General features: G+C 50.2%; 3 protein-coding genes across 3 annotated transcripts; 1 reads left to right on the forward strand and 2 right to left on the reverse strand.

Moving 5' to 3' along the window:
- Window positions 1–895: 895 nt before the first annotated feature.
- LOC120684345 (putative receptor-like protein kinase At4g00960) lies at window positions 896–4,110 on the forward strand. Its single transcript, XM_039966211.1, has 4 exons — window positions 896–2,343; window positions 2,958–3,183; window positions 3,320–3,470; window positions 3,589–4,110. The coding sequence occupies exons 1-4, from the start codon at window positions 1,848–1,850 to the stop codon at window positions 3,955–3,957; spliced, it is 1,242 nt and encodes a 413-aa protein (XP_039822145.1). The 5' UTR covers window positions 896–1,847; the 3' UTR covers window positions 3,958–4,110.
- A 2,053-nt stretch (window positions 4,111–6,163) lies between these two features.
- On the reverse strand, window positions 6,164–8,251 carry LOC120684346 (proline-rich receptor-like protein kinase PERK12). Its single transcript, XM_039966212.1, has 7 exons — window positions 7,859–8,251; window positions 7,673–7,759; window positions 7,513–7,583; window positions 7,337–7,413; window positions 7,033–7,180; window positions 6,783–6,944; window positions 6,164–6,690 (listed from the first exon to the last, which is right to left on the reverse strand). Exons 1-7 carry the CDS (start codon window positions 8,070–8,072, stop codon window positions 6,460–6,462), a joined length of 990 nt encoding a protein of 329 aa, XP_039822146.1. The 5' UTR covers window positions 8,073–8,251; the 3' UTR covers window positions 6,164–6,459.
- Window positions 8,252–8,334: 83 nt separating this feature from the next.
- On the reverse strand, window positions 8,335–9,123 carry LOC120686562 (basic proline-rich protein-like; the record flags this gene model as incomplete). Its single annotated transcript, XM_039968773.1, has 1 exon — window positions 8,335–9,123. A coding segment is annotated over one exon (789 nt), but the record flags the coding sequence as incomplete, so codon positions are not given.
- Window positions 9,124–10,888: the final 1,765 nt, after the last annotated feature.

The following is a 10,888-nucleotide window of genomic DNA, read 5'->3' on the forward strand; positions in this document are numbered from 1 at the left end:
CTTGTGGTTGGCCACCTCTGGGGCGATGACTACTCGCAGCTTCCTGATCCTCTTGGTTTCTTCGGTTCTGCTGTTCCTGCTGCTGTTGACGCTGGTGGCCTCCGGGGGGTACGGCTTGCTTGAGGTATTACTGTTGCAGTGGCCCTTGATCGCGTACCGTGAAGCGAGGACAGGGGGTTCTATCTCTCGAGTTGTTCAACAGCGTTTTTGGTGAGGACTCGTTCCAACTCGGGATTCTGGGGCATCGTCATGAGTCGCAGATTTGCTTCTGTCATTGCGGCGATTGGTGTTCTGAAGATAGGATCTGGGACATTGTTGAATTCGTTGTTGAGGTTGCGTTGCGGGAAACGAGCACGTTCGGCCGCACGAGTCCTGCACACTTCTTTGTGTTGATTTCTTTCCCTGCGGGCTGTACGAGTGACTTTGTCTTCATCAGCTGGAGCGTCTTGGGTTAGGTTGTCGGGAAGCAACATAACGCCACGATCATGAGATCTGGCGAGCTTGTTGGAGTCTTCCGACGTAGAGCTCTTTGGTGTGGGAGAGTTGGTTAAGTGGCTATCGAAGCCGCCTGAACCATTGGCGACGTAGACCCACGAACCGAAGATGAAGGTGGCGCATCTGGGAGGCGTTATGGTGCTGAAAGCGAAAGTGGCCATCGAACTCGGTGATGAACTCGCTGAATCCCCTACCTGGCGCGCTAGCTGTCGGTGTTTACCGCCAAGCCTGCTCAGGGATACCCTTAACAGTAGGGTTTGTAGGTAAGGATCGACGGCTCTGGAATTCGATGGTGCAAGAAACACAAAGATTTAGACAGGTTCGGGCCGCGAGTTGTGTAATACCCTACGTCCTGTGTGGTGGTCTGTATTGCCTTAGGTGCAGATGTCTTTGGAGGGGGTCCCTGTCCGCCCTTATATATCCGGGGGGACAGGGTTACATGAAAAGTCCTAGCCGAGTACAGTTAGAGTCCTACTACTACACAATCCTATGCCTATTCGGGTAGTTACAAGGGAGATAAGATACATCTATGAGCTATCCCTTACTCTAAAACATTCTATGTCTGTAAGTAGTTCCGTTGCCCCGGGTCTAACACGTTCCGCGCTAGCAGTTCCGTATTTATTATTACGCGGACGTGGCTGCCATATAGTTAGGCACTAAGTCAGTCAACGGTGGACTAATCAAATACATGTCCGATCCTTGGGCTCGGTCAGGGCTCGTCCTCAAGTCGATCGAACTACATATTGGGTAGTCAGAACATTGTCTCCGGTTGAAACCAGCTAATATTTATAGTTCAGTTTGGTCATGGTTTAAAAAGACCGATACATTGGTTTAATTTGGTTCGGTTTTCGAAATATGCAATTCGGTGTAGTAAGGTTTAATTGGTGAGTAAAATAAAAAAGATAATTTGGTGTAGGTATGGTGTGGTTCTCAGATCATTAGCAGCAGGTTGAGGCAAGCAGCGACTCGGCCTGTGCTGCCACTGCTTCCCTCTCTACTTGATTTATTATTACGCGGACGACGGGACCTATCGCTGCGACATCGTTAGGCACTCAAAGTCAGTCAACGGCGGACTAATCAAATACGTGTCCCATCCTTAATTAGGCTGGGTCAGAGTTCGTCCTCAAAGTCGAAGCATCCTACCGTGTCGCTCCCCGGATCTCGCGTTTTCTTCTAGACTTGCGAGAGGATGCTTTAATTTTGCTCTCTGATGGAAGGTTACCTGGTCTTAGCACTTAGCAGAGCGTGTTCTTCTTTCCCAGGCATTGCTTGCTAGCTTGGTTGTCCTGAGCGAGATCGAGCTGTTGGATCTTCCGGTGATCCGGCAGGGTTTCCGGTGATCAGGCTAGGAGATGGACACCTCCAGAGCGTTCCTAGGGAAGATGATGGGCACTAGCACTGGCACTGGCACGGGCGTTCACTCGCCAAGATCAGATGGTTTCGGCGAGTTGGAGGCCATGCTACAAGACCCGTGCGCCGTGCCGATGCGCCTGCCGATGGATTTCCTGGAGAGCATCACTGACAATTTCTCCGAGGGTCGGCAGCTAGGAAGGGGTGGCTATGGAGTCGTCTACAAGGGCGTTCTTGGAAACGGGAAGGCCATTGCTGTGAAGAAGCTTTTCGACATGCACCTGGAAGACGATCAGTTCCAGAAAGAAGTTACCAATATGATTGGGCTGAGGCACCAAAACATAGTGCAACTTGTAGGCTACTGCGCCGAATCGCACTATGTTCCGGTGCCTCACCCTAATCAGAAAGTAGGCGACAGGTACGTCATGGCTGAAGTGCGGAACAGATTGCTTTGCTTCGAGTGTATCAACAACAAGAGCCTTGTCCAGCACCTCTCAGGTACTATGACACTCTAGCTGCATATATATTTGTTTATTCCCGGTACTGCTTTCACTTTTTCCGTCGTACCGTTAATAATTAAAGACTCTGCATTAATATTCACAAGACGTGCTAGAAAAAAGAAGAAGATCAAATTCTAACACTATTATATGGGGTTGGAAAAAACATATAGAGTGCTTACAGTTTTCAGCATTAAACAAAGACAAGAATGGAATTATTGGTAACTGGAGTTCATAAAGATAAGAATGTATTATAGTGTTAGAATAGGAAAAAACTAAGCAAAGACAAGTAATATACTTTGTTTAATACCCGTACTGCTTTCATTCCCCCCCCCCCCCCCCCCCCGTTATTATTCACAAGACGTGCCAAAAAAAAGAAGAAGATCAATTCTAACACTATAGGGTTGGAAACAAAAAAGAGTACTTACAGTTTTCAGCATTAAACAAAAACAAGAATGGAATTATTGGTAACCGAAGATCATAAAGATAAGAATGTGTTATAGTGTTAGAATAGAAAAAATTAAGCAAAGATAAGTAATTTTAACTAGTTATGTGACCTTGGAGTTCAAGCACTTATCTCACTAAAATTAACTAATAATCCATTGTTTCTTGCAGCTGAATCTTGTGGACTCGAGTGGCACGTGAGACATGAGATAATTAAGGGAATTTGCCGTGGTTTGCATTACCTTCACACTGATTGCAATATGGTTCATATGGACCTTAAACCCGAGAATATACTGCTGGATGACAAAATGGTGCCAAAGATCTCAGATTTTGGCATGTCAAGACTCTTTGACCAGCAACAATCTCGGATTGTCACTCAAAGTCGCGGGGGAACACCGTGAGCTAATCATCATCATTTCCTTGTTCAAAAAAATACTTGCAAAAAAAGAAGAAGAAGACCAAACCTTTTTTTTATCTTTACTACTACTTTTCAAATGGAGTTAACTATAACTGCATCAACTTCTACAATACAGTGGCTACATGGCACCGGAATACATAACGAATGGGACGATATCAGCTAAGGCAGATATATTCAGTCTGGGTGTTATAATTATGGAGCTAATGACGGGAAGCAGAGACTATCCATGGGGCAGTGAAGCAGCTTCCAGGAACTTCATCGAGACCGTAAGAAGAATTGGCGCAGCCTTTTGCATATATGTATATATAAGTATCCTTTTGTTTTTTTGAAAAAAAGAAAAGTAAATAATTCTTAAAAACAATTACTGCTGCCGCGATTTTATAGGTGACTGGGAACTGGAGGTGCCAGCTGGAGAAGGCAGAACAGTCGTACACCCCCCTGGACGTGTTCATCCAACAGGTTAACAGATGCATTTCAACAGGACTGAGGTGTGTCGACCCTGACCCGAAGAAAAGACCTACCACATGGGATGTGATCCGGATGCTTGATGCAGTGGAGAGTACGGAGGCTTGTTCCAGCACGAGCAGAGCTCCACCATTATGTGGCCGTGCACCGGCGCCGCCTCCCGCTGCCACCACCGTGCCCACCGCCGCGCACACCATGCTGTCCATGGCCACCGGCGGCAAACTAGTCGTCATTGTAGCCATGGCAACATATATATATCTAGGGTTGCTACCAGTGCTTTTTTTGTGAAGAAACAGGAGGGGTACGATCCCCTACTAATTATATATTAAGAATAAAAAATGCAAAAGGGTTGCCGTGTACAAATAAGAGTAAACAAAAGAAAGAAAAGGGGGAAGAAAACTACTCCAAAGGATTCGAATGCACCGAATCAAGCAAGGCTTCCATTGTTTCCCCTATGCTTTGATTGACTCTATGAAGGAGAAGTTTGAATTCCTTGCAAAACTTTCTCATGCAGTCCTGGATAGAGGGGTCCATATAATTGAAAACCCAATCGTTTCTCATTGTCCATATGGACCATGCCATTAAGATGATGATATCCAACACAAAGGGGACTCCCAAGCCTCTTTTAATCTTTTCGAAAATCTGCAGTAAGGGTCTCTTAGAAGCAAAGCGAACTCCGATAGAATCCCAGCAGGCTTTTGCAAAGCTGCATCGTAGAATTAGGTGAGTTGAAGTTTTCAGTCTTTGCAGGATACAAAGATCACAAATCACCGAGTCCAATTCCATGCCTATTCTCTGCAGAATATCTCTTTGTGTTGATTAAGTCCTTGAGAACGAGCTAAAAGAAAACATTATGTTTCATTTGGCACTTACCTTCCCAGAGCCACTTGAACTAGGATGGGTCTGTCTGTAGCCAATTAGGGCTTTCTAAGCTTTGGTAGGTGGAGAACAAGGGACTGCCCCAAATATAGCTCCAAATGTCATGCTCTTTAGTGAATTGCCAGTTTGCTAGCCACTCAGGAAGGTATTGAAACTGCTGAAAGGTCTCCGGAGAGAGTGGGAGAGAAGAAAAAAGTCTACTTAACCTCCTCCCAACTATAAAACCGGCTAGTCTACCCTCTATTCTTTTTTATTTATTTTTTCTGAATTTTTAAAAAATCATAGTAAATTGCAAAAAAATCATAAAATAAAAAATCCAATTTTGTTAGACTTCACATGAGTAGATCTACACACTGAACATATAATATAATATTTTTTAGTACAAAGTTTTTGTCGTAGCTTTAGATCTGTGCTTTTCTATAATTAATTGACAATTCATAACTGCAGCTTCTATGGTCCAATTACGGTAAAATTTTTATGGTTGGCAAATTATTATATGCTTAAATTGTAGTAAAACTTTCATACTTATTGGATCACATATAACTTAGTTATAGATTTATTTAGGTTTATGCTTGTTAAATCTATGTTTTATCTATAACTAAGATATACACGATCCAATGAGTATGAAATTTTTACTAAATTTTAAGCATATAATATTTTGCCAACCATAAAAATTTCACCACAATTCACCATAGAAGCCGCAGCTATGAATTGTTTTAATTAATTATAGAAAAGCATAGATCCAAACCTAAGGCAAAAAATTTTGTAATAAACAATACCACATTATTTAGATCTACTCATGTGGAGTCCAACAAAATTGGATTTTCTATTTTATGATTTTTCTATAATTTGTTATGATTTTTTAAAAATTCAGAAATAATAAATTTGAAAAGTGTTCTTGAAAAGGAGCCTGGGCTCCTGCATTTTGTGGAGTTTACGAGGGGTTTGTTGGCAAAGGAGGACAATTCTAGAAACACAACTTTGGGGATTTGATCATTCCACAGGTCAGGAGGATTGAAGCTCCATCTTGGGCAAAAGCGTTAGCTAAGCCCAAGTGTCGATCAGTTTCACTATATCTCTCCAACAAAAGAACCCTTTTTTTTTTGTCCCGGCAGTTTCCCGTTTGAGCAGTAATTACTCCAGATCAGGTGGACCTAGGAAATGTCAGCTTTTGTGTATAATTTGTGCAGAAATTTTAACATCAAGCCATCATTGCGTGTTTAATCACCCCTAATCCTCCTCCTTGCTTCGGGAGACAAACCATGGGCCAAGTAAGTTTAGGTGGCTGTCTAGTCTGGCGTTTAAATTTGATTCTCTCCAAAGATGCAGCTTTCACCGCTTTTAGGTGTCACCGTGGTACCAAATGTCACGGTGGGCGGTGGGGGAGCGGCGCGGAGGTCGAAACGCAGTGAAGTGAGGCGGGCCTGTTTGACGCTGGTTGGGGTTGGGGCCCAAGGCGTGGTTTCACACGGTCCATATGGGCCTTTCGGGCTGACGCTGGCAGATTGAGCCCACCGTGTAGCTGGCCTTGTTGTCATGTCGTCACCGACAAGCCTCAGCCATCGTTCCAAGCAGGCGAGCACGACGCGATCACACACATGCCTTTTCCGACGGATGCTCATCTGAACTGGGCCTCTTTTCCCTGCTGATTTACTGCTGCACACGCACACACAAAAAAGGTGTACCAGCAGGAGTGGCAACGGATGCCCACCGACACGATGCCAGGCAGGCTCAACCAACGAAGCCGCCGCCGCGCCTGCGTCACCTCCTCGTCTCCCGCCGCGACAATCCTCCGCCGCGCGCCCGGTCACGGCGGCTCGGTTGGTTCCAGCTCCCGCGCCCCATCGAGCTCCACGGCGCGCGCTCTCGTGGGTGTTTCTTCTACTGTTCTCCGCGCACGTGTCCGCTCGCTCACTTGCGCCGCGCCGTGGAACCGGCTCCGCTGCCGCCGCAGGCCTCGAACTCGGCGGTGGAGATGAGGCTGCCGCTGCAGCCGTCGTCGCCGTCGCCGGCGAACGCCATGCGCCGGAACAGCTCGATGTCCGCCGAGTACTGCCGGGAGTCGTACGCCGTGCTCTGCCCGAGCTTCACGCCGTTGGTCAGGTCCGACGAGCCCTCGTCCACGTCCAGCGACCGCCACACCTTCGTTGTTCCGACCATCCAAGAGGGGGCGACGGCGATCATCAGCAAACCGTCCGTGAATCAATGGTGCTAAGCGACGGCCACCAGCTTACCTGCACCATCCTCGGGCGCTTGGCGGCGGAGTGGCGCACGCACGCGGCGGCGGCTTCCACCATCCGCCGCATCTCCGACTTGGGGAACCTGCCCTCCAGCGCGGGGTCGGCGATCGCCCGGAAGTCGCCCGTGTCCAGGGCGTCCACCAGGAGGGTCCGGGCCTGCAGCAACCAGGCGGCCGGATTGAGAAAGCCAGGCAGGAGCAATAGAGGTTCAGGTTCAGGTTCAGGTTCAGGTTCAGGTACCCACCCATTCGACGAGGCTCTCTTCTCCCAGCGGCTGCGACGCGTCCACGGGCTTCCGCCCGGTGATGAGCTCCAGGAGCACCACCCCGAACGAGAACACGTCGGACCTGTCAGTCAGCTTCCCGCTCGACGCGTACTCCGGCGCCATGTACCTGCGCAGCAATGTGATTGCAAGATGTTCAGTAATCGCAGAAAGAACTGTGGCAAAAATTTCAGATATTCAGAATTTCAGACTTTCAGAGATGTGGATGTGCGACAGTTTCTGCAAGGTTCAGAAGACACAAGGCATGCGAACGAGGGAGCTTTACCCGAATGTGCCCATCACGCGCGTCGAGACGTGCGTCAAGGAGTCGTTGGTGAGCTTGGCAAGGCCGAAATCAGCAACCTGTTCGCCAAACCGATCGATCGTCAGTACTACGCAACCAATGAGCACTTGGAGTTACGGAAGATGCATGGAATCATGGAGTCTGTTGTGCAGATGAACCTTGGCCTCGAAGGCGTCGTCGAGGAGGATGTTGGCCGACTTGATGTCCCTGTGTATGATCCTAGGATGGCCTGCAGGCAGTGCTTATTAGTCTTAGAGAAATCGAGCGACAAACTAAGCTATCAGGCGGAGCATTGCAGGATGAACTACTGCTACTTACAGTCTTCGTGCAGGTACGTCAGCCCACGCGCCGCTCCGATCGCAATCTTCATCCGCTTATGCCAGTCCATCACGGGGAGTCCTTTCCCTGTAGATCGCATCCAACAATTTACATTCACGAAGAGGAGCAGCCGCCATGGATCGAGCTCTATATGATCTAGCGGCGGCGGCGGCGGCGGCAGCTGACCGTGTAGGTGGTGCTCGAGCGTCTTGTTGGGGACGAACTCGTAGACGAGGAGGCGGTGGTTCTCGGTGACGCAGCAGCCGGCGAGCGTGACGAGGTGGCGGTGGTGGATGCGGCTGATGATGTCCACCTCGGCGCGGAACTCCTTGTCGCCCTGCCCGCCGCCCACCTTGAGCTGCTTCACCGCCACGCGCCGCCCGTCGCCCAGCGCGCCCATGTACACCTTCCCGAACCCGCCCTCGCCGATCACGTTCGCCGCCGCGAACCCGCCCGTGATGCCCGTCAGCTCCTCGTACGTGAACCACGACTTGGACCCCGACAGGTCGTACGAGCTCGCCCCGCTCGCCGGCGGCGACGCCGCCGCCGCCGCCGGGCCGTTCGCGTCCGTCGTCGAGACCACGTCTGCAGATGGCAAGCCAAGCAAGCGCGCGTTAACGCTGCAGCCACGATGCAAATTTGCAAAAAAGTCGGGCTGCTGATCAATCATCAATGCTGGCCGGCGGGCACTCACGTTCCGGCACGACGGCGTTGTGCCGCTGCTTCCTCCCCCGGCTGTTGCTGAAGCACAGGAAGATGAACAACGAGGCCAGTGTCAGGATCAGCCCGCCCACGGAGAGCCCGATGAGCTCCTCGGTCTTCAAGCTGCTGCCGCCGGAGCTTCCGGCCGGGGGGCCCAGCGGCGGAGCGGTCGCAGCGGAGCCAGGCGGGCCCGTCCACATGCCCGCAGGTGTGCCGGAGCCTGGCATGATCACCGTCAGGGCCATTGGAGGAGGCAGCATCTTCGTCGCCGAGGAAGGAGTCCCCTGGGACGGACGCGGCTGGGCGTCGGTGTCTGGCGGCGTTGCCGGTGTCGGCGGCGCCTCGTGCGGTGTCGACGGCGGTGTCTTTGACCCGGAGCCTGACGGGGCAGTTTGGGGAGGTGGAGGGGTCGCGGCTGTCCCTGAGGATGTGGGTGGCGGCTCCGTGCTCGATTCCGGAGGCGATTGGCGCGACGACGGTGGCGTTGATGACTGGGGCGGCGGCGTCGCTGGAGGAGGTGACGGGGGCGGCGACGACGGGGAAGGGGGAGGAGGGGACTGGCTCGTCGGCGGCGGCGAGGGCGGAGGCGAAGCAGGGGGAGGCGGGGACGCCGCCGTCGACTTCTCCGGCGGACTCGGAGGCGTCTTTACCAAAGATTGCTCGAACGGCGACTTCGGGCTGTTGCTGCCTGAAGGCGCCGGAGGCGGTGGGGACCGCTTCTCCGGCGGCGGCGGCGGCGGGTGCTGAGGCGGCGGCGGTGCCGGCGGCGGAGGAGACGACGAGGAAGCCACCGGCGGGGGTGGCGCCGACGAGTGCGGCGGCGGCGCATCCGGCGCCGGCGGCCCTCCCGCCGGGGATGAGGCCAGACGCTCGGGCGACGCCATGAGAACGCGCGGCATCGCAGGGCCGCCGCGCGCTCAGCTCCGTCGTCGTCGTCGTTCCGGGGGAGCCTTTAGGAGCCGGAATGGCATCTCAGTGCGCGCGCGCGCTGGCAAGAGGAGGCGGCGGCGGACAGAGCCACCGGTGGAGGAGACGCCGGTCCGGCGGCGAGCCTAGCTGGGTGGCGTGGAGACACGGAATGCGCCTCGCCTTGGCGAGGAGACGGCCGCCGCGTAATGTGCTTGTGTCCTTTTCGGTTTTCCTCGGTAATTTCTTCCTTTTTTTTTCGTCTGTTTTTCCTCGTCTTGCTTTTCTTGGATGGGTGGAGGTGGAACGGAGCAGCTGCAAGGGAGCATCGAGAAACATGGGCGGCCGTAGGAGAAAGGAAGCGGCGCGCACACTTGATTGTGTGAGCTCGCGTCGCGAGGAAGACGACGCCATGTCGCCATGGCAGTGATGGGCAGATGAGTCAGCTCTTCACCTTTCTGTTTACACAAGCTAAATTTGGATACATGCAGGAAGTGCAGCTCTCTTGTTACACAAGCTAAATTTGGATACATGCAGGAAGAGCAGAAGATGGTCAGTCACAAGATAGCAGAAGAGAGGTTTGTTTCCTCTCAAGGTTGGTTTGCTCATTGCTTTTATTTCCTGTAACGTAACTGAATTAGACCGTCTACTTTTAAAAAAATAATAATCATCAGGTTAACTGTCATTTGTCAGTGAATTGTCATTTGACAGGGTACTGGAACCAGAGAATAATTTGCTGTCAAGGTTGTTATAAAAGAGTCTGAATTTTACTGTTCCAGTGAGCATGATAATTCCTTGATTAAACAGTGAAATGTTGTCTGATCTGACAATGTATCATTCCAGAAATAATTCCTTGAGGAGTGCTGCTGCTTCACTGAATCCACTAATCCAGAAAAGTTTCCGTTTTCCCGACTTCAATCTCGTTTTTTACCAGTTTTTTTAATCAATTATTTTTACCAGTTTCGAGATCTAGAGTAAGCTTACTCTGCAAATCCCACAATGTTTAGGGTCCGACTCAAACAAATCCATTATCTTTTTGCACTTGAATGAAATTCAGAATCCTCTCACTGCTAAATAAGACAGCATCCTTTTCATTTTCCAAATACAGCCACTGCAAAACATATTGTGGTCATAATTTCCAAGACTATCAGTTCTGAGCTTTGTGCAAACACTTCGTGCAATAACAAATGAGTAAACACGGCTTAGGCTCTGACAAGATTGGAGTATTTTGGTTCATAAATTTTAAGAAACACAGTTAAGAGGTAAGTACTTGTATATATAGGTAATTCTCTTTTTCAAAATATTCGAAACATGTACCAATATCAATTTGGTTATACAAATATAAATAGAGGTAAAATGATCTTTTTGTGTGGCAGTTAACTCGGTTGCTGCTCAAAACTAGTGGAAGGGTCATTTCTGAAAAAGAATATTAAGGAAGAAAAAGGTAAATTTAGTAAGGGAATTTTTTCAAGATCGAAGCGGTTTTCCATCCCCATCCAGAATTAGAGTGGGCCATTCCGGGCTGAACACAGCTGTTGGGCTAGGCCTGCTTGTTCCTTTTTCTGGGCTGCGTGTGGTTCAGCAGGCCGATTGGGATTACCACGTGAT

This window comes from Panicum virgatum, chromosome 8N (assembly GCF_016808335.1).
Source record: "Panicum virgatum strain AP13 chromosome 8N, P.virgatum_v5, whole genome shotgun sequence".
Taxonomy (NCBI): Eukaryota; Viridiplantae; Streptophyta; class Magnoliopsida; order Poales; family Poaceae; genus Panicum; species Panicum virgatum.